At 39.2% G+C, this 23,853-nt stretch overlaps 1 protein-coding gene across 1 annotated transcript in view; it reads right to left on the bottom strand.

Moving 5' to 3' along the window:
- Positions 1-22,591, bottom strand: part of LOC136883174 (trypsin-1-like) — a 159,000-nt gene extending 136,409 nt beyond the window's left edge. The window contains exon 1 of the mRNA XM_068229628.1: positions 22,468-22,591. Within this exon, the coding sequence (XP_068085729.1) occupies positions 22,468-22,591 (124 nt within the window). The remainder of the gene's footprint in view (positions 1-22,467) is intronic.
- Positions 22,592-23,853: the final 1,262 nt, after the last annotated feature.

Here is a 23,853-nt window from a genome sequence, read left to right as displayed (position 1 = left end):
CCCTGTTGACTGTCGGCGCCATTTACCACATGCTGCAAGACATTCAGGCAGCTGTGCTATGTTCAACGTTCACGCAGTTCATAGTTGGTTAAAATCGTCAGATGGTGTGATGAGAATAGTGTGTTCAGTGATAAACAAATTTAAGAAAGAAGGTGTAAGCAGATTCAATAAATTTGAGTGGGCTTTCTTACCTGAAAACATATTATCTATTTACGAACAACATCAGTTAAGTGCGCTCTGGCAGTATCTACCAGATCATCTGAAGGCAAACTTACACCAGGCTTGTCAGGATTCAGGAGCTAACAACAACGACATCGTCCGAGCTTGATATCAGCTACTAATACATCAATTATTAAGGTAGAAAAAATAGATATAATACCATCCTTTTTTCCTTGCTTGTTTTTTCGGTTTTATTCAGCTACTAACTAATTTATTTTTTCTCTCCTCTGCAGGTCTCTCCTCATAGTGGCAAAACAACAACGTCTGAGCTTGATATTAGTTACTATTTCATCAATTATTAAGGTAAAGAAAAAATTAGTTTCCTTTTTTTCTTGCTTGCTTTTTCTGTTTTATGCTGCTATCAACTAATTTTTCTTTATTTGCTTCCCCCTCTGCAGGACTCTCCTCTGGTGGCGGTTGAAGATTCAGTCTCTGTAGATCTCTCCTCGTGGTTGCAGTTACAAATTCAATCAAAAGTTTATATTTTGAAAATCCTCTGTAGTTTCCTATTCAATAAACTTGATTGTAAAAAAGAAATATGTTCTCTTTTTTTCATTCTCCTACTCCTACTTTAGTTAGAGTACAAGGAATAAAAGGAGAGGCTGCGCAGGATAGTTGAAAGAAAATCAACTTTTTGATCATCTAGTGTAGAGTTTTTATTTTTTTCGAAAAAGAAAAAAGATTAAATAAAGGTTTACAATGCACTTTAATATATAAATGATAGAAAGTTAACTTACAGTGCAATAGTAGTTAGTACAATAGTATACAATGTATACAATGTACTTCAACAGCAAGTGAAATTCTATAAGATTCCTTTTTTCATAATTAAATAAATATAATAGTATGCAATGTACGTTAAAAGTATAAATACAGTACAATACATTGAATAAAAGAAACAGCGAGTGAAATGTTTATCTAGTTTGAAATTCTATAAGATAACATTTTTTTATTTAATTAATTACAGAATGAAACAAAAGTTTCTAAAATAAAATGATTAAAGTAATCACAGGAGTTTCTCCTCTTATTACTTAATATTCACCTTCAGAGAAAATTACATTATTTTACATACAGAAGGGTAAACTGATGACAAAGTGGAGGAGGTGCTCACAAAAAAAGCAAACCTACTTTGCAAGATAGCTATACATTAGTTATACTTCTTTTCTCTGCAAGACTGTAATGTCCAAATGGTAATGTATTAATTTTGTTATCTGTGATGTACCTTTTGTCATCATTAGCTGTGAGTGCTAGTTTGTATTGACGAACCGTGAACACAGAATGAGAATTGGAAGTAATGCACACTTGTAGTTTGGTCACTTGTTCACCTTCATACAGACAACGTCTATACTGATCAATTGTAAGGTGATCGACAACATTTTTTTTGACACCCTTAGCTTTACATGTAGGTTTCTCTCTTTCACACAACTTAATAGCATACATCTTTGGTCGCAAACCTACAAATCCTTCAACAATACTTCCACCGTTTTCATCCTTCATCAAACCTATTTCACCTGAATTTTTTCTTTCAATTTGAAAAGGATTATTTTAAACATAATTTCCTGTATCAAACAAAACTGAATTTTCCTTCATAAACTCATATATATCAAATGAAAAATTGTATATCAAACTGTCGGTGTCAGTATAGAGTAGTTGTGAGTTTGATTCTGTCTTTCTCAAAATAACGTTGTAGTGAAAATCGTTCATTTTCATTTTTGATAAATCTAAAATTGTAGCACCGAGGTAAACTGGTTGATTGTGAAGAATTTGAAGTTTCTTCATTTCGATAACCATACACTGTTCGTCTACTACAATACGACGTTTGAAGATTGTTCTTGAGATCAACGTACCTGCACCAGAACGACCCTCCCACTGTGTGACCCAACTGACGTCGCGCAGCTTCCTTACGTTTATTAATGAACGACAAAAATTGCGTTATTCATTAATTTATAGAAACTTTTCTCGAACTCATTTTTTGCTAACTTTCGTTTCTCTGTGTTCAAATCAATGTAGCATTTTAACCATGCGCTCTGATTAAACTGAATCGCTCTGTAAATGTGAGCTACTTTCATAAATAATTCTACACACTGTTTTAATAGCCTATAATGAAGAACATACCGTTCCTTGTTGTAAAGAGTGCTCATTAGTTTCGTAGATTTTTCAGGACACAATGGATAATCGGCATGTTTATCATGAATTTCTGGCGGGTAGATTAAATCAACTTCTACCATAAACCCAACATCTGCTTCATCTCCTACATTCATAATGTCTAAATTCTCAACGTTTTCGACCCATTGAAAGCCACCCGTTGGAAGAAACTGTTGCATAGCGAATCCATACAAATTGTTCACGTCAAAGTACATTATGTATGATTCCGGTTTGGACTAATCGTATGTTAACATGTACTTGTTATTTGCTACTGCATGCCGCGTAACGCATTGCACATTACCACCGCGTATGGAGCGTTCAAAAAACTGCAGCATGTCGATATCTTGAAGTAATTCTAGCTGGACAGCTGTTATTTTCTTCATAGCACTCCATGCCATAGACGGTACCGTGTAGAAGTGAGCGGCATCAATACCATATGTCTCTTTTCCACTCAATCTAAAGTTTTCAAATACATCGGCCAAGAGTAAAGTATCGATTTTTAAGTAAAGATCAGAATATTCACCCAACGATTTACAGTTAAACTTATTCCAAATAAGCTGAGCAAACACGTAGTTTTCTTCCGAAACAGTTTCACCCTTTAAAGAGCTAAAGAATGAACTCCTTGACGGTAAACTACTGTCGTCTAACACCTCTATACTAGTAACATATTGGTATGGAAATATCCCTTTCCGAGAAGCGAGTTTAAACTGTAAATCATCGGTGAAATACCGTCTCGTTACAAGCTTTGACCCGTCACTAAGTAATAGGGACATTTTGTCCAGCGAAAAAGGAATAAGGTTGTAAGTGTCTGTAAATCTTAGTTCAACACACTGTCTTTGGTTATAACGTATAAAGTTTGAAAATCCTTTGTATCGTTCCATGTTCACTGCCAATAGTTTAATGTTCGTTCTGAGATTTGTCACAACATCCCCTCCCTTCTTATGCAGTTCTCTAATTATGAAATGACCATCATAGGCTGTCAAATTATGGAATGCTACCGGCAAGATAGAAATTTTACGATACTGTAAGTTACACAATTGATGTGCTGATCCCCTGTAAACACCCGTTAAATGACAATGATCGCGAACTTTAATTTCATTATCTGCAATTTCCTTCTCACATATGTGACATAATGTAGACGAAAGAAATTCATTTTCTTGCTCAACAGTTAATGGTAACATTGGTTTCGTTTCAAAATAATAGGGTGCAAGCGTGTCCACCAAGTTATACATCTCATCTACGAACCATTTTACACAATCACTACCTCGATAGAGTTTGAAAGAGCACAAATCTCTGTCAAAACTACAGTATAAATAATATGCTACGCTGTATGGCACATGTTCGTGAATTGGAGTTGAATGTGAGGTGTTATCACTTGGAAAACAAGTAGACACAGGTTTCAGTATGCATTCTGTGTCAGCATACACAATAAAAGGCACTGTCTCTTTAACTTTATACTCGGTAAAGTACACTAGCCGTTCCCTATCCGAAAGCATTATACTTTTGCCCACCGGAAATTGTATACAGTTATTAGTATGCAAAGCTAATTTTTCCTTATTAGAAAAGTAAGACAAACACCGTCTGCAAATATAAATTCTATTATGGTTCTTCGCAAGAGATGAGTGCACAAGACGTGGAAGATTCTTAATCAAACAAAAGTGATACTTCTCACTGTCTCCAATCTGAAGCATTAGAAGATCTACGATCTTTTCACACGTTTTATGTGAAATGTACAAAGGTACAAGAGTAAACTCTTTTTTGTCATCATTCCGTCCTATGCACACCCAGTTGTTCTCGTCATACTGCGCTCCGAATACATTCACGGCGATTTCGTTTTGATCTTCAAATTTTCTCATGTATCTCATTTCCATCAGGATTGGTATGTCTTTAAAATTTAAAATTGCATTATAATGTGGATAAGAAGAAATGCGATCTACATGATGTTTAGCTGGAACTAAGCCAGCAACTACACTCCACGCAAAGCAAGCATCTCGTGTGTTCTGCAGATTAATAACTGCTTTCTTGTTTCGAATTGCTGTAGGCAACGTTAGACTAGTTGGCGACTTGCCCACGTGAAATCCTACATTTTTATTAATGTTTATCCGCAATTCGCGAATTCGTAGCAGAGACCATCCCGAATCACGAGCCTCGAACTCTGATAATTTTTTCAGAATCGGTTTCATTACATGTTCGTTGTACCATTCTCTTAAATTAGTACCTTCAGTAATTTCAGCGTTCCTTGAATGATAATAATTGTTATCGATTTTATCGTGAAGGACATGTTGTGTGCAGAGAACGGTATTTACTTTTAATGCTTGTGTCTTGAGTGCTTCCTTCACGCATTTATTAAACCACACGTAAGATTTATCTAGGAACTCTTCGGGGAGTAAGAAACCATAAGTTAACATTTACCACCGCTAGTGTGTACACTCTGCGTCGAAAAGCTTCCTCGATTTGTTTACACTGGAAAGCAGACAAATCTTCTATCTGAAAAGTTAGTCCATTAACAGCGCGAGCGTGAAAATAAATTTCTAACATCTGATTACGCATTTCCTCTAGCTCGTTAAGATTTTCAATCAGCTTGAACTGAGCTTCTTCTCGCTCCTCGCTAGGTTCGAACCGATATGAAATTAGTATTGATCCATTTACCTCCCTCATAAACTCGCGAATGCGTTCAAACGCTCTATCAAAATGAGTTTGCATTCTTCCCGCATCTTCATCTGTCTGTAAATTAATGTCTAGTTTTCTACGTTTGCTCGAAGGATACTCCATGACTACAAAAAAATTACGATTTGATGCTAAATTTTTCAGCGATCTCAAGACAAGTCCAGCAGTTGCTGTAGCAACGACTTATCAAGAATGTACAATCCGTCATTACACAGTATAACCATCGAGCTAGGTCACTCCCTTCTACATCGAGTGAACAGTGTACAGCTTCGCTTGGAAACTCGTCCTGAAGCTTCCCTAACAATGTATTCCGGTAATAGGAAATTTTATTCGATTCTTGTGAAGAAAAGGAAAATTCAATTTTATAAATTTCTTCGAATGTATTATACCCAAGAAATAGTAAAAAAATGTTCATTACTTGAAAATTCACTCAAAAGAAATCGCACTACAGCAGCTGTCACTTTCTGCTGGCTTTCGTAAGCTTTACTCAGGTTCGTCACATATACTGTATAATTAAAAAGAGGAGCCCCCCTGTTCCATAGTTCAATACAATTAGCACTCACTTCTTGTTGTTGTTGTCCCGCTTCATCTTCAACAGGCTGTGAAGTAGCGACCACATCCTCCTCTCGATGTACTTGCAGACGACGACTCTGTATGCTTGGATATGCTTGATGTTCAGTTCCTGGTTTAATCTCAATTTTCTTCCACTTCATCATATTACCACCACGAACCTGGAAAGAAACACCACATACTATTTTCAATTAACAAAACAATTATGCAAATACGGCGGAAAAAGAAAGTTACATTAAGAACGAAAATACTCTCTGCATACTTACTTAGTTAAAATAGATGTCGTAACTGTTGACATTCTACTGTAGGAAGCACACTTGATGGTAGCCCCTCTCCATGCCTCTGTACATCATTTTCAAGTTGTTTTTTAAAGAATTTATTTCTTCTATTTCTTCTGCTGTAAGTTTTCAGAATTGCGCCGGCAGGAAAACACTCACAGTCTCCTCATCTCCCCTTCTATATCAACGATTATTTTCCTCCCAAATCTTGTTTCTACCGCTCTCAGCGCTTTAACCTTAAATGGATGGTTAAGTTGCAACTCACTTAACTTTCTATTATGAAATTGTGGTGCCTTTGCAATTTTGTTTAATTTCATTAACATATCCATTCTGTTGAAGCTGCTATATCTTTTTAAAATTAACAAACTAAATAAACTTACACTTACTGAAGAGGAAAGAAAAGTAGTAGTAGTAGTAGAGAACTCTTCCAACTAGATGATAGTTTTCATGTTGCGCTCTGCTCCTTAAATACTCCCTGCCACCACCTTCACTCCTCACCAGTAGGCTGGACTTGTCACTAGTTCACCTTCACTCAAAATTACAACCTACAATAAACATCCTGTTCGTGACAGAGATAACCTTCAACAAGTTAGAAAGCGGATCTTGCCTAGTAACAGCTGCACTGTAGCACTCCTTAGTGTTTCCCCCTCACCCACAGTAAGAGAGGAGTGAGGGATCATTTTTTTTACATAAACTAACATCCTGTTCAGCTTTCACCAGCAAGTGACCTATTAAAGCAAATCCAGTTGCCACATAGTTACTGTACCTTGACCACAAGAGTAACCTTTCAAAAAAATTAATTACCTCTTACATAAAGACCTCTGAGTGTGTTGTCCTCATTCTACATGTGGTTGACCCCCTTAGCCAGTGAAAGCTACTCCAGCAAATCCAGTCACAGCACCTTGCCCCACACCTTTCAAGAATTAATTACCTCTTACATAAAGACCTTGCAGTATGTGTAATTAACATTCCACACTCGCCTTGGCAAGTAAGAGGCCCCTTCAGGGAGTGAAGCGCACGGGCATGCGCAGTGGCTGCCGCTGGTCCAGAACTCTTCTCTCGCAGCGCTGGTCCAGAATTCTTCTTTCTACTCTACTTCCGTTAAGATGGTTTTTCCGTAGTTTCCCCATTTTCACACCAGGAAATGCTGGGACTGTACCTTAATTCAGGTCATGGCTGCTACCTTCCTAATCCTAACCTTTCCCACCCTGCGTCGCCGGAAACCTTCGATGTATTAGAGTAACTAGCATTTTTTCTAAGAAAGGAGTTCATAGTATGAAGACCAGATGGCAGCTGCGAGCACTGAATGCTGTTGCTGCTGTCTTACCAGCACATACTACACAGATGCAGTAGGAGCGGTGACCAGTAAGCCGTGAATCGGATCACTGTATCGATTCAGTAACGTGAACGGAATCAAATGAATCGATTCAATAAAATGAATCGAATGTCCCATCACTACACTCCACTGCCCCATCTCTCGCGAGCGACACAGTTGTAAACACAGGCAGGAGCGACAAGCTGGACTCACGACAAGTTATCGGTCTTGTGTCACAACAAGAACAGACCAGCCGGGGACATACACAAGATATACTACACGAAGTTCAAGTTATCACAACGGAAGCAGAGATACATCCCCTTCCAAATAACCTTCTAACACATGGACAAGGCAACTCAGTCGATGTGCACGGACGAGAAACAGACACACAACCAGCTCATGTCGGAACTGTAGGACTGGAACAATCTACGGATCACATTCAAGTTGAAGAACACTCACCCCACCATAACACAAATGTCACTGAACTTACGACAGGAAACGAACTTATTAATTCTGACCTCGCAAATACAGACTTTGACGTAACCAGTTTGTTGGCAGACAAGTTAAATAGTTCTAGTTACCCCAACACTAGCAGTCCTCCGAAGGAAGATATGGAACTAGATACTGATGATAGTAACACCACCGAAAATTTGACAGGTCATAGTGAGACTCCTAAACAGCTGTGGTCAGATGACCTTGAACCCTCGCCTCATTCACTGCTTAACGACATTAGCGAAGTTCCCTCAAGTCAGATTGTTCCGCCAGAGAAAAACGTTAAAAAGCTAAAAACTACCCAGTCCACCAAAGATGGCGGCCATAAGTCAGTACAACCTTATATCAGCCCAAAGGATCCTCGAAGACAAGGAGGGAGGATAGGTGAGAGACGGTAGTTTGGCAATGTCTGTCAGATCCAAGGGCTCGACATTTCAGTTTGGTATCAAGATGAATGTTACATTCCTCATGCTATTGACGTACACTATAATGACCTTAAACATTAACTGTATCCAAATAGACAGCAAGCAGCAGCTTCTTAAGAAATTAATTCGTGACCAAGATGTTGATATAGCATTGTTACAGGAGGTTGCTACAGATGATTTACTTCATATATTTGGGTATGAAACAATAGTAAATATCAACGAGACCAAACGAGGTACAGCTATATATATAAAAGATACAATTCCCCATACAGCTCCCGTTTTTCTTCCCAGTTCCCGTGGTATCAGTTTCAACATAAAAGGACTTCTAATTGTAAATATTTATGCACCTTCTGGTTCTCAGGCGAGAGCCGAACGAAATGAATTCTATACAAGTGATATCATACATCTAATTAAAAATCATAGAGATCGCATGGTTATTGGCGGGGATTTTAATGCAGTTATCAATGCTAGAGATCAGAGCGGAAGTTTTCAGAATTGTATAGCCGTGTCAACTCTAGTGAAAGGGCTCAAACTGATAGACACCTAGGAATTACAAGCATCATCCGACCCAGGCTATACATATTTTTGCGCTAAAGGAGCATCGAGATAAGACCGAATATGTGTCAGTCAAAGTCTGCAAGAGCATGTTGGGAATGCTGATGTGTGCCCCGTCGAATTTTCGGACCATGCAGCATATATATGTAAATTAAAGCAATCAGAGCTGGGAGTAGCTCGGGGAAGGGGTGTATGGAAACTAAATACGAATATTCTCAACAGTGAAGAACTGAAGGAACAGTTTTCTGTGCCGTGGCAACTATGGAGGAAACATAATTCACGTTATACAACGAGACTTGAGTGGTGGTTATCCTATGCAAAGCCCAATGTAATAAAATTCCTGAAACGGTTTAGTGCTCAGTATAATCAACAGATCAATCAAAAATCCGAATTCTTTTACAAGTGTTTACGTCAGCTTTATAGGGAAGATCCCAGGAACCCATCAACATATCTCCGTATCAAGAAAACAAGAGCACTTCTCCTCAAACTACACAGAGAAATGAATGAAGGACTTAAAATACGAGCACGAGATCATCGGAATACTACCGATGAAATGTCATCATTGTGCCATCTCATTCGTGAGAGTAAACGAGGCAAACAAAAATATATTTCGAAACTGGCATCGTCAAGTGGTGAGTCTTCTGGGGATGTCAATATCATTAAGAACACAACTGAGCATTTCTTTACACAATTGTATGAACAAATGAATGATGTTCTTCTTGACAGCAACAGCGCCTTTTTTGATTCTGTTCGAGGAAGACTGACACATGTGCAACAAGACTATCTTATTGAAGAATTGCGCGAGGAAGACATTTATGAAGCCATACAGCGCAATCTGCCTAACAAATCTCCTGGATTAGATGGCCTTGGACGAGAATTCTACCTGACATTTTGGCCAGTTATCAAGGAAGACCTTACGATAGCTTTAAATGATGTGTTATATTCAAGACCACATATAAGTCGCCTAAAAGAGGGATTGATTGTAGTAGTACCAAAAAAGCCTAATCCTAAGAGTATAGATGATTACAGACCAATTACTCTGCTGAATTTCGATTACAAGTTACTCACCCGATGTCTTAAACAGCGACTGACCTTCCTTATGTCCGATGCTTTAGGGGCACACCAATCGTGTGGAGCTCCCGGTAGGAGCGTTATACACTCAGTATGTGCAATAAGAGACATTATCAGTGATTGTAGGGTAAGAAGGCAGTGTAAACAACTAATATCTTTAGATTTCGATCACGCGTTTGACAGAGTGAATCATACCTATTTAATTGCTGTTCTACGTGCAATGGGGCTAGACAACCGCTTTATTGCTATCCTACAACATGTTCTTCAGGGAGGTTCTACGAAGGTCCAATTTAATGGTTTTTTTACTAAGGCAATTAACATAAAAACAGGAGTACAACAAGGATGTCCGTTATCTATGTTATTATTTGTGCTATCTCTTGAACCACTATTGAGTAATTTAGCATGTTTACGCGACCGAGATATGATGGAAATTCTTGCCTTTGCTGATGATGTCACTATCATTGCGGACCGCAGAACAAACGCACAGGATCTTCCAAAAACTATCAGTGACTACTGCAATATATCTGGTGCACAGCTGAACGTTAATAAATCGTGTTTGTTAAAACTAGGAGCAAGCCATATACGTGATAAACCTTTGTTAAACTGGGCAACAGTCAAGAACGAGGTAAAAATGTTAGGCCTTAGTTGTTTTAACAGTATTCACCAAATGATCCAGCGTAACTGGGGCAAAACAGTGAATGTGATACGCGGACTGTTACAGCGAGAAAAATACAGGAATTTATCATTACTGCAAAGAATTCAGTACATCAATACATACATAATCAGTAAACTGGGTTACATGGGTCAAATCCTACCTCTGCCTCGGGTATCCGGTATTAAGATAATGTCTGCTGTAGGATGGTACATATGGCAAGGTTCAATCCTAAGGGTGAATCGTGATACTTTAACTCTGTCAAGATCTACTGGTGGATTAGGACTCAAGAATATCCAGAATCATGTGACAGCCTTATTCCTCAATCGACACATAAAATTCCTTATTGGTGAAGGTCATCCGTATTCTTAAAATTTTCTCCAACAGTGGTGCAGTTTACAGCAGATGCCTAACCCTCCCCCTTTCCATGATGTAGATAAATTCGCCCCTCATGCGCGATATTTGAAATATGAAATGAGCTATCTACCACAAACTTTTATGAACAATAACGTGACCTCGAGAAGCATCTATATGTTTCTGCAGCGTAGCCAATATGTAGCTCCTAGGATTCAGCAGTCTATTTTGGTATGCAACTGGAATCGCATCTGGAGGAATATTACGCATCGGGTTCTTCCTCTTGAACTTCAAGCAAAGTGGTATATAGTTGTTCATGATATTGTGCCGACAAATAGTAAACTGTATAATATTCGTATGGCAGAAATTTCACTATGTACCGTGTGTCGCAGAGGAGAAGACACTCTTCTCCACCGTCTGCATGATTGTGCCCGTGTTACGCAAGCTTGGCGATATGTGACGTACATCATCAAACGGACTGCTCGATCCCTACATTTTGAAGTACCACCGGAATGGCTCGTCCGCCCCACCTTTGGGACAACTCCGGCTCGTGTTAGTGATTGCAGTGTTAAAAACTCCTGGAACTTGGAACTCTCGACACAATAGTTTGTGTCCAGATATTCAAGATGGTATTGGTCAAGTTTTACCGTCACCAAAAGCTAAATATGTGGGGGAATATAGTGCGTTATTGTACTCAATCATGGAAGACTTCTATACTGAAAACAACATGAATAAAGCAACTTATTTATTTTTAATGTCTTTTGTAATTCTCCGAAACTTGTGCTACTGTTTCAGCTCGGTAAAGCCAAAAAGAGTGTGTTGCTATTTTATTTATTTTATTATTTGTATTTATTTTCATCCTAACGCTTACATAATAATGCTTTCTAACAAACTTCAATAGTGCCAAGTTATCAAAGCAAAAAGAGACCTTTTATTTTTTTACTCTCTATATTTCTACTAAGACACTGTTTGTTAAATTTGGAATGTCATCTATGTCATTATTGGTGTTGTATTCTGTATGTGTACCAACTGCGCCGAAGGATTAGGCACAAGAACTATTCATTGTTTTTATCCAAGACCAGGTCGTTAATGGTCATCAATTAATGTCATAGCAATGTAAGAATGTTCAAGAACTGACAAGTGGTAGTGGAAGTGGAACGGACTTGCTGTAAACCAGGAGACATGTAAACCTACCAACTGTAAAACTTGTAAGCATGTATTTGTATCAATAAAAAGTTGTTTAAAAAACCCACGATCTCCCAAGTCAAGAGCTCTAGGGGCCATTTTAGTCACCTCTTACGACAGGCAGGGGATACCGTGGGTGTTATTCCTCCGCCCGCACTATAGGGGGGTAAGACCACTCATACCTGTAGTTAAATACAATGAGCCCGCGGTGCACTTTATGCGGTTTGGGGATAAGGAAGCATACTCTAGCTAGTCTCCTGATACCTGTTTTCCAGCATTTGACAACAATATCTGCAGTCCAGCTTGTTTTAAATGGCGCTGCATTCTCTCTACACTACTGGACATTTGTCTTAACTTGCATGAACTCTTCATCATCGGTACACTTTATCACTTTCTTCTCATTTGGCTCAGAACTTTCACCCTCAATACACTTCTCTGCTGCCTGGGCCTCTTCACACGTCATTTCTTCATATGCCTTGCAACCCTTGCGACAGTTGTTTATAAATCTTAACATCCGGCCAATCATCCCAACTACCTTTGAGTATTGCGAAAAAATACGTCAGTAACTATGTAAAGGTTGTTCCTACACAAAATATGTTTGTTCATCTGAACCGGGTCTTCTCAGACGGTTGTGTGTTTCTCCGAGAAGATTTTGGTGTGAGAATTTCAGTTCGCCTTGTAGAATGTAAAGCATGGGTAACTCCACTCAGACAACTGACCATCACGAGCTAAAAAGCTTTTGGGAGCTGTTATAGCTACTCGCCTTGGATGACGTGTCAGGGAGGCACTGGGTCTCTCAGACTGTAAGAGCTACTACCGGAGTGACTCCACAGTCGTACTGTCATGGATTAAATAGAAGGCAGGCGAAATAACCCTGAAAGTAGTTAATGGGACATAACAACAAATAGCGAGTGAACACAATTGTTAGCAATCGTGTCGAAGAAATCTCACAGCACAGCCATTCCATTGGCTGGCATCATGTACCAGGATCTTAGAACTCTGCAGATATTCCTTCAAAGGGCTGTACTCCAAAGTTTTAGGAAGAAGGTCAATGGTGGTAGCGGCCAGAATGGTTAAAGCGAATAACATTATTATTATAAACGCCATACACTACGCGACTGTGTCTGGGCGTCAACATTCATCCACCATAGGAATTTTAAGAAATCCCTGTCAGTGGGCAATAGGCTAATCTGCAGAAATGTCAGCAACTGTTTGCTTCCTGAGCTGAATAATTAATTTTGGCCCCTTTTCTAGGCAATCATACAAATTCCCCTTTCGATCCATAGCTGTTCGCATTTTTATAGTTTGGCTACTAGGCTCGATGTCCTTTATCATCACATTCAGGTACTGTCTCGGTCATGTCTGATTTTAACCAGTCCTAAAATACTGCATGAAAATTCTCTAGTTGCCCACTAGAGAGGAGTTGCTTAGTTATAAAAGTTTCATTATCCAGCGGCTCAGGAAGCCCTTTCTTCTAAGGTAACTGAATCTCATATCTGTCTTCTTCATGCTATCGGTAACTGAATCCTCTTTCAACTTCACAGCTTCCACTTCAGTAATACCTATAGGAGAAATCCGTGTAATTTGGACCTGCGGATAATTTGAACCGATGATATTTTTGGTATTTGCAAGTTTGGTCTCCCTTGTCTGAGGTAAGGCGAGCAAGAGGGCTTTAGTTGTTCTGCTAATGGACTTCAGGTTGAAAGGAGAAGAGGAAAACAATCTGAATTCCTTGTACGCTTATACGGTGACAAGTAAATGTACTATGAAGGGAGTGTTCAGCTTTTACAGGAGCTGATGAAATTTCCAGGAAAATTTTAACACAGTTTCAATTATACATTTTAAATATTTTGCACATTATTTAGTGTTCTATGTCATGTAATTTGGACCGTTGAAACAACTGTAATAATTACGTTTCTTAGCAGGTTTACTAGTGGTTCTAAAATAACATGTTTTATAATTTGAGGCCAGCCCCGCAGTTTAAGAGTAGCATGCCTGCCTCTTACCCGGAGGCTCAGGGTTCGATTTCCCACCAGGACGGGAATTTTTACCTTGATCTGAGGGCTGGTTCGACGTCCACTTAGCCTACGTGATTACAATTGTGGAGCTATCTGACGGCATTGTATGTGACAAGTATTATTATGACGATTGGATTCAGTACAATAGCTCCAAAAATTGGAATTATTTTACAATTTGACTACATGTCAAAAGTGACGACCACAATTCATAGTGTGGTATTTTATAATAAACACATTAAATCCACGAACCTGTTACGGTGTCGTAATACGCGGAGAGGTGGCGGGTAGGGTTTCCTCACCGGTACACCGGCGGACTTGAGCTCTCGCCGACCAAACATACACTTCACAACCACATTAATCACCAATTCATTCCTCACCAATCGCCTTTCCACATCACATCTGGAATCGTTAACTCTAACCTAGGTCAGAAATGATTCGATCGTAATGATCAGCCAATCAGGCAATCATGAAGAGTCTTCTAATGAATGAATCCACCAGCTCGGACATACAACATCGCGGATCCGAATAAAGGCACCATTCGGATATGGTGGGGTGTCATGTAGAAGATAAGGCGTGTCGGAGCGCCTGGAAGCCCAATGGAGCATGAAGCAGCAGCAAACTGAGAGACCACTTCAATTCAACAAGCCAGGGAAATTTTAATATTTTGCCACACTCAGCATAAATTCACTAATGACACTCGGCAAATTGAAACATTTAACAGATAAAATGGACCAACATATAATGTCAATAACAGCTCTTCAGGAACTTAGGAATACGGATCAAGGTCCAATAGAATCTGGAGGATATCACCTGTACAAAGGACCTCCAGGAAAAAGAGTACTGAAGAATGTTCCCCAATTTGGAATGGGATTCTAGCCCATAACGGTATAATAGACTGGATTAAGGTCTTCTCATCGACCTCCCCAAGAATGGCAATATTAACAATACTCTGATAAATGTAAATGCCCCAACAAACGACAAAAATGCCAAGGAAAAAGAAGAGACTGACAAATTATGGGAAGAACTGGACCATCTACTGTTAAACATCCCACATGTAAATATTAAACTCTTGTCTGGAGATTTCAACGCAAAAATAGGGCAAGAAAGAAAATATCGTACCCTAGTGGAAAGATGGCCAGCTCAAAAATTCACAAACAAAAATGGGCAAAGATTAATTGAACTTTGTGAGAACCATGGATTTATTATGGAAATCACAAGATTTAAGAGACAACCACACAAATTAATGACTTGGAAATGCCCTCATATAAAATTGGGGGAGTTTCAAATTGACCATGTAGCTATGGATAGAGATTACTACAAAGAAGTTTATAATGCGTAAGTCCTCCAGGGAGGAGGGGGGGGGGAGTCGACATTGATTCAATTCATTATATATGAAGAACAAAAATAACACCTAAACGGAGACAAAAAATCTCAATCCACTAGGTGAAGAAATTATGATCCCAGTTATTTAATAAATAATATATATATATATATGGAGAGATTGATAACACCCCTCAGTGACAAATTGGGGACGATAATTAAAAAACTGAAAACTGTAGCTGAGGAAATTGCTCACATTAAACGGAGAAAGAACGATGTCTGGTGGAATGAGGAATGTGACAGTGCAATTCAAGAAAGGCATAAAGGATGGTTATCTAACCAACAACGGAGAACCGAAAAATCCCCCCGGATAACTCATCAGTGCCAGAAGACAAACAGCCGAAGAAATTGGAATTAAAAGAAATTATCAAAAATAAACACTGAATACCACAGAAGAATCATTTAGTCAACATAAAACAAGAGACTATAAAAAACATTCCAATAATATCAATCAAAGTACACTCCACCTACACTTCTGATGAAAAACAAAAATGAGAAAATGTCACGCAATAATAGGGATAATGCCAAAATTATGGCTGACTATTTTAAAGAATTAGTTAACTTTGAAGATACAAAAGAACAATTTGACTTGGATCCTTTCTCCAAAACTAAAACTCCACTGGAACATGTTATACCGCCAAATTATGACGAAGTGATCAAAGCAGCAAATTCCCTCAAGAACTGCAAGGTAGCAGGAGAGAATCAATTGGTAGCAAAACTATGGAAGAATGCAAATAAACAAACCCTTCAGAATTTATATAAACATATCACAGACATCTAGAATACTGAAGAAATGCTTGAGTAATGGACTACAGATGTGATCCAGCCACTGCAAGGAAAAAAATGTAATAGATCGGATCCCAGTAATTATCTCTTATCAGATTTTATCTAAAATTATATATTCAAGAATTCAGGAACAACTTGACCAGGAACTGGGAGAATATCAGGGAGGATTTCGACCAGGACGAAGCTGTCCCGATCAAATCATCAGTCTTAAACGGATCATAAAACACCATACATTTCGGAACAAGAGATTAATCATCATTTTTGTAATTACAAAAAAAAGCTTACGACAATATTCATTGTGAGTCACTACTGAAAGTCCTTAAAGAATTTGGACCGAGCTCGATAGCTGCAGTCGCTTAAGTGCGGCCTGTATCCAGTATTCGGGAGATAGTGGGTTCGAACTCCACTGTCGGCAGCCCTGAAGATGGTTTTCCGTGGTTTCCCATTTTCACACCAGGCAAATGCCGGGGCTGTACCTTAATTAAGGCCACGGCCGCTTCCTTCTCACTCGTAGCCCTTTCCTGTCCCATCGTCGCCATAAGACCTATCTGTGTCGGTGCGACGTAAAGCAAGTAGCAAAAAAAAGAATTTGGGTTACACAAAAAAACCATCAATTTTATTGGAATCACTCTTAAGAATACTAAGTCGAAAGTCAACTTTAGGGGTGAATTTTCTGAGCCACTTGAAATCCACAGTGGACTTGGACAGAGAGATGGACTGTCGCCATCATTGTTTAACTGTGTCCTGGAGAAAGTCATGCGCGAGTGGGTAAAGAAATGTCTTTCAAACATTAAGATAGGCAGACATATTATACTTAATTGCCTAGCATTCGCATTACTAGCAAGTAATGTGGAAGAAGCTACATTTCACATTGAAGAACTCGAGAAAATTGCTTCAAAAATCGGACTGCAAATCCCATTCAAAAGACTGAAATGATGCCGACCTTTAGAATTGAAACACCAGCCATTCACTTCGACAATGGCAAACAAATTAAGATTGTGAATAAGTTCAAATATATTGAGGAAATTATAAACCTGGTACACAAAAGAGAAAACATCGATCGACAGCAGAACATCTAAGCTGTGAACAGCACAGTGAATCACCTGGCCAACCTGTAAAAAACTCTCTCCATGAATGGTAAACTTCGACATTACATTAGAGTTGTAAAACCCGAAGCAACTTATGCTTGTGAAGCACTCTTCAAGTAGGACAGTAAATCAACAACCGATAAACTGCAGAATGTAGATAGAAGAATCATCAATAAGAAACACCAAGTTGATGGCTGGTGGAGATTATTACTTAATGAAGTGGTATATCGTGAAAGCGGATCACGTGGAAAAGGAGAATCACCTTTCATTGTCATGTATTCAAATTGCCAGAAACCCGACTAGTGAAGCAGTTATTTAGTTACTTCTGAAAAAATAAAACAAAGAACACTTGCTTCGCAGAGATGATGAATGATTTAGAAGAATTAAATTTATCAAAGCTTCAAATTTAAGGCAGAGAAGAGAAAAGGATAAAATTCGAACGAAGGAAGTACAACGGACGGGCAGTCGGGTCTGACAGAAGGAAGAATCTGATACTATTAGACTTTAATGTATATGACAGATTAAAGTGTTCCAATGGGGGCGTAAACTATGTAAACAAAACAGTGCGTTAAGTAACTTGTAAGTGTTTATATATACCAATCCAAATTACACGAACAGCTGGTCCAAGTAACACACCCTCGGTCCAATTTACACGATAACAAATTTTAAAATAAATATAACTTTTAAACAAATCCTAAAATAAATATTACTTTTAAACAAATCCTAAAGATAATATTAACATTTATTTACACCAAATCATTTGATACATTGTACAAATTATCGCGTATAAAATTTGAGAAATTTTCATTACGGTCATTAAAGTTATGGACGTAAAAATTAAAGTGATCCAAATTGTACGGACTTTCCCTAGTATCTAACTTCCGTAAGTCTGACAAATCCAAGTTGCAGTTATAGCTTATGTTGGTCAGCAGGTTATTCCGCCCTTGTAAAGTCCAATCCAGTTCAGTCGCTATGAATGTTCCGTCTAACTGCACGTGGGAACCGGTCATAGACAGTTCTCAAATGTCACCATCTTTCAGAAGCCTTGCGGCCAGTGGATTCTTGCCCATACCAGCTTAGGATACAGGCCTTGACTTTCCAACCTAGGAACATAACCTTAAAATTTCGCTTGATCAAACACACTTATATATCCTTGAAATGTATCGTCCATACTCCGGGCAATTTGTGGTTTCAACGCCCACAGAAAGACATCTCCTTCCGACATGGAGCTGCCACGCGCCATCTCTGCGAAACGGAGCGCATCCGACACCGTGGTTGGGCGGTTCGAGTCCCGTTGGTCGAAGAAATCTTCCCCATCACAATGTTGCCTGGCAGGATGGGGGAGGTGGTGGTTGCTAGATTGCGTGCTAAAAGCCTGGATTAAATTCCAAGTCACCCCGCAGTGGTCATATGGAGTGAGGCCTCTTGATGGTGATTCGCCCGTCGGATGGAGACGTTAAACCTTGAACAGACCCCTAGGTGCTATTTGACAGGTGCAGGTTATGTTCCGGGACCGGGTTTCACCCTCTCCCTTACTACTATCAAATATCAGGTCTTTCATTTTGCTCTGAGGATACCGTGATTTACAGAGGTGTAAGAAGGTGAGGGCATGAATGAGTTGATAGAGAAAAGAGCAGACTTTAATTTAAAATTCTAAAAATCAAAATTTTATTTCTTCTCTCGTTTTTCTTTTTTGTCCCTTCAGATTTTAAACTTTGTTAAACAATAACAAATAGCAATAGGACATAGGTTAGCTCGTGAGCTCGAGAAATAATACTAGAGCAGCCAGACAACAAATGAGCCTGAAGCTCCCAAGTTACAAACTTGCATTGCTCCCTTCTAGACTGAGCTCCAAAATACACTACATTCCAAAAGGAGCGTCTTTGTTTCAGATAGATTTTTCTCTCTAGGAGACTACTTGCCAATATTTACAAGGCACAGTTCAACTATTACATAAGGTAAACAACAACCAGTGCCCGTTCTACTTGGCCTTAGTAAAAGGAAAAGGTTAAAATTATTGGTCGGAGAACACTTGCACTCGTTTGGAATTCACTTGAAAATACCTAAAAACCCTATTTGGACTGATTATTATTATTATTATTATTATTATTATTATTATTATTATTATTATTATCGTATGGCATTTACAAGCATAATGTGTAAAAATATACAATTAACACACAAATCAAAATATAGAGGTAATTAAACTAAAATGTCCAGCTTCGACAACCAGTCCACTGCACTTGGTGTCAATTCATGCAGAGTGCGTAAACCGTCCTTTGCTGGCCTTCTGACCCCAACATGGCAGGTTCGATCCTGGCTCAGTCCGGTGGTATTTGAAGGTGCTCAAATACGTCAGCCTCGCGTCAGTAGATTTTTTTTTTTTTTTGCTAGGGGCTTTACGTCGCACCGACACAGATAGGTCTTATGGCGACGATGGGATAGGAAAGGCCTAGGAGTTGGAAGGAAGCGGCCGTGGCCTTAATTAAGGTACAGACCCAGCATTTGCCTGGTGTGAAAATGGGAAACCACGGAAAACCATCTTCAGGGCTGCCGATAGTGGGATTCGAACCTACTATCTCCCGGATGCAAGCTCACAGCCGCGCGCCTCTACGCGCACGGCCAACTCGCCCGGTGTCAGTAGATTTACTGGCACGTAAAAGAACTCCTGCGGGACAAAATTCCGGCACCTCGGCGTCTCCGAAAACCGTAAAAGAGTAGTTAGTGGGACGTAAAACAAATAACATTATTATTATTAAACCGTCCTTAAATGCTGACAGTGGACAGCTCTCAACAACACCAGCACCACACTCACACGCAGCACTTTCACAATATCCCCACTTCTTCATCATATATCGGCACCTGCCGTAGCCTGTTCCCAAACGGTTGAGTTTTGACCACTCATCTCGAGGAAGATCGAAACCTGGCACTTTCTTCGTTGGGTCTTTAATCAGAAAGGCGTTGGTGGGTGGACATTGTTCTCATCGCTGTCTCCATTCTGCTGTTACACTGAATTTTTCATAGGAGTGTAGATCAGTCCAGAGTGGATTCCTGGATTTTAATCTCATCACAGGTGGATCTCGTAAGGCATTGAACAAAAGTGAGTTCCTGTGTGCGAAGGTCTTCTTGAGCAACTGTACTTACAGAGGCTAAGCCTATGCTACGGAGGTGACTAGACGGAGAGAAAGTTTAAATTACGAAGTAAAGATAAATTTGAAAGTTTACGAAATCATAGTCACCTGAGACCAAGTCGAAGGGGGTTCACAGTCTTTATTCCCTAAGTTAGGTTAAGGTCTTAAACAAGACTGAAAATTTACTTTGGAAGATTAGATTAAGAAAGAAGGTACAAACCTTTCCTTCCAGTCAGCTGTCAGAGACTATTTACATGATTACAAGATGTCTGCCATTACCTTGAGCTAGTGGACCTCCGTGAGATGGACGAGGCAAGCCCTCCCCTGACTCCTCTACGAACACACTCTACTGCTGGACTGGAGCGATCAAAAGGCAACATGGCCCGAAAGGACCCTTTTATAACGGAGAGGAAGGTTCCACAAGGTTCTAGGACACACCCACCATTCCCATTGTATAATCAAATAAATATGAAAAATTCCTGATTGGTCGAACATTTAGAAGAAGAAGGAAGGGATAGCAGTGCTATTAACCTAAGAACACAAAAAATAATTACAACACTTCTGTGATGAAAACCTCAAAATTACAAATTTCTTAGAATATCAATTGTTCATCCTCTCACCAGAGGGAACACATACATCGACAGTAAAGACATCCGACGATAAACATTCAAACTTCTTCTACTAGAGGTTTTACTGTTCATATCACAGATGGCCTTTGCTCGTTTTAAATGCAAGGAGCGGGCTACCTCTGGTACACATTTCATCTCATTATCTCCTCTGATGAGGTTGACGTCTGGTCATATAAACCTATACCCGTCCCGGTAGAGAAACGGGACAAGGGTTGGACAAACGAACAAACAAACAAAAACAAACAAACAAACTGTCTGTTAAAAGGTGACACCATATTTTTGAGCTAAGAGTGCTTGAGACTTAACACTTTGAGAAGTAAGTATAAATAACCACCTAATCGATACTTTATTATTGCCTCAGGCAAAATTGAATAAAATTAAAACTTACAGGACATGTTTCGACCACTTAGTGGTCCTCTTCAGCTGTATAAATAAAGAACTGAAAAGAAAAAACATTATGACAATAAGCACAAATAAAAGTTCTTTGGAGACTCGTTTGATAAAAATGGAGGTCATCAGAATAGGACATCTTGCCTCTAGTTCTTGTTTGGAAAAGATGTTTATTCTGCGCTGTCTAGAGGGTCTGTCTTTGAGCGCGACCTGGTGAAGTAACAATGTGATACAGTTTGACAGTTCATGGTAAGCTCTGGAGAGAAGGGAAGTAGAGTTTTATCGTCATCTAAAATAACATGTGAGGGAGGAGGGAGATTGGGCTGTGCTTCTGCGATGTCGTGTTTGATTTTATCTCTTGTTCGTCTAGTCTGTTTCATGTCTACCCATTCTAAGTATTTGCTAATCAAACACGACATCACAGAAGCACAGCCCAATCTCCCTCCTCCCTCACATGTTATTTTAGATGACGATAAAACTCTACTTCCCTTCTCTCCAGAGCTTACCATGAACTGTCAAACTGTATCACATCGTTACTTCACCAGGTCGCGCTCAAAGACAGACCCTCTAGAGAGCGCAGAATAAACATCTTTTCCAAACAAGAACGAGAGGCAAGATGACCTATTCTGATGACCTCCATTTTTATCAAAGGAGTCTCCAAAGAACGTTTATTTGTGCTTATTGTCAATGTTTTTCTCTTCAGTTCTTTATTTATACAGCTGAAGAGGACCACTAAGTGGTCGAAACATGTCCTGTAAGTTTTAATTTTATTCAATTTTGCCTGAGGCATTAATAAAGTATCGATTAGGTGGATATTTATACTTACTTCTTGATTAAACATCGATACGGTCATGAAATGGACAACTTGTAATACTTAACACTTTGGCTTTTGGACTGCAGTGGTACCTCTGTGCACATGGCAGTTTAAGACGAACAAGGCATTTTATAAAATTCCTACATCTCTTGGCAGTATGACGTACGAAACAACAGTATTTATATTCCTAAGTAAATACTTTTCATGGTCATATAGCATAGCTCTAGCTTTAAAACAGTCTGCCGCAGCATGTGAAGTCTTCACGCAGCAGTAACATTTACCAGCATGCTGCTGTAGGAACTGTACCACTCTCAGACCTGACACTGCGAGGTAACTGCAGGAGCTCTTCAAGCTTCAAGTTAGATAAGCCATCACTAAGATCACAAATTTCAGCTCTAGTGACAGTTCGTGCTCTTTCCCATGTTCTCATAATGTCCTCAGGTAATGCTGATTACACCGACCGATGCCAGCATATTTATCTTTTGTTACTCCTAATGTTTCTAGAGCTCTGAGTTGGGTCTCTAACCTGTCATATAAATGGTCTTAATTCACAGTTTCATTACCTGCAGCTTAAATCGTTACTAAAGTAAGCAATTAGCGTACATATGTTCCTATTAACAGTTAATCAAGGGCGAACCTTGCCTTTAGCTGTTCGATGGCCTTACTTTAGTTAGGTTCTGAAGGGAGAAAACTTTCTGCAAGTTCTCTAGCACTAGATACTGGTACTGTAGCTTGGATGAAATTCTGAAATTTATCCTCAGCAGCTATAAAGTATCATGATTTATCTTACGAAGCTGTCTCCAGAATCCTAAACTATTTCGAATATTGCCATCAAATGCTTTTATCTCCAGTTTCTTACTGGAGAGCTTGGGGAAACATTAGCTGCGCCACTTTCAGGTATGGCAAATAAAAAGGACCAGTAGATGGCACTTACAGATGTTAAACCAATTCTTAAGCTTGTAACGGAAGTTTTAATCGTTTTCAGTCAATAGTTCCCTTCTATGATTCCAGAATGCAGCATATGAAATAAAGTGATATATAGTACTACGTTCTACATATTTCCAAAGAGGTTTTATAAAGATTCGTATGAGCATTAGACGTAAAAGTGGCGTCTGCTTAAAGTCAGTGTTAACAAGGAGGTAGTAATACAGGTATATTGCTGGGCAGGGTTTTGTTGTACCTTGGTCATTTGATTCATTTTTACCAAATATACTCGTTGGGGAGGGTAATATTAGCATATTAGGAAGTTATAAGTTCGACTGAAGAAATATATTGTTAGTGCCATCTATTGGTCCTTAACATAGCTAGTGGACTAGTAGTAGGCAGGGTATGCCATCTTCTCAACCCGTCCACAAGACTTCATGGGTCTAGTAGTTGACATGGCAGCCTCAATGTTTATACAGTACTTCAATCATGACGAATATAAGAACCAGGTGTGAATACTCATCGAGTTCTGGCGCGCCCCGTCAGGCAGCGCTAGAGTATGGTAGCTCCACAATACCGATCAGCTGGTCTTAGGAATGGTGACACAGGAAACGCATTACTCCGTAAATGATAAGTATACTCTGTATTTAAAAAAAAATAGAGAATACAATTAAAATACCACGGCAGAGAACAATGGAAACATATCATACACGGAAATAAGAGCTATGACCTTCATCAAATGTTGCGAAAAGCACAAGTTACTCGAGT

Source organism: Anabrus simplex, chromosome 11, assembly GCF_040414725.1.
Source record: "Anabrus simplex isolate iqAnaSimp1 chromosome 11, ASM4041472v1, whole genome shotgun sequence".
Taxonomy (NCBI): Eukaryota; Metazoa; Arthropoda; class Insecta; order Orthoptera; family Tettigoniidae; genus Anabrus; species Anabrus simplex.
The sequence above is the reverse complement of the archived record's forward strand: the minus strand, read 5'-3'. Positions and strand labels throughout refer to the sequence as shown.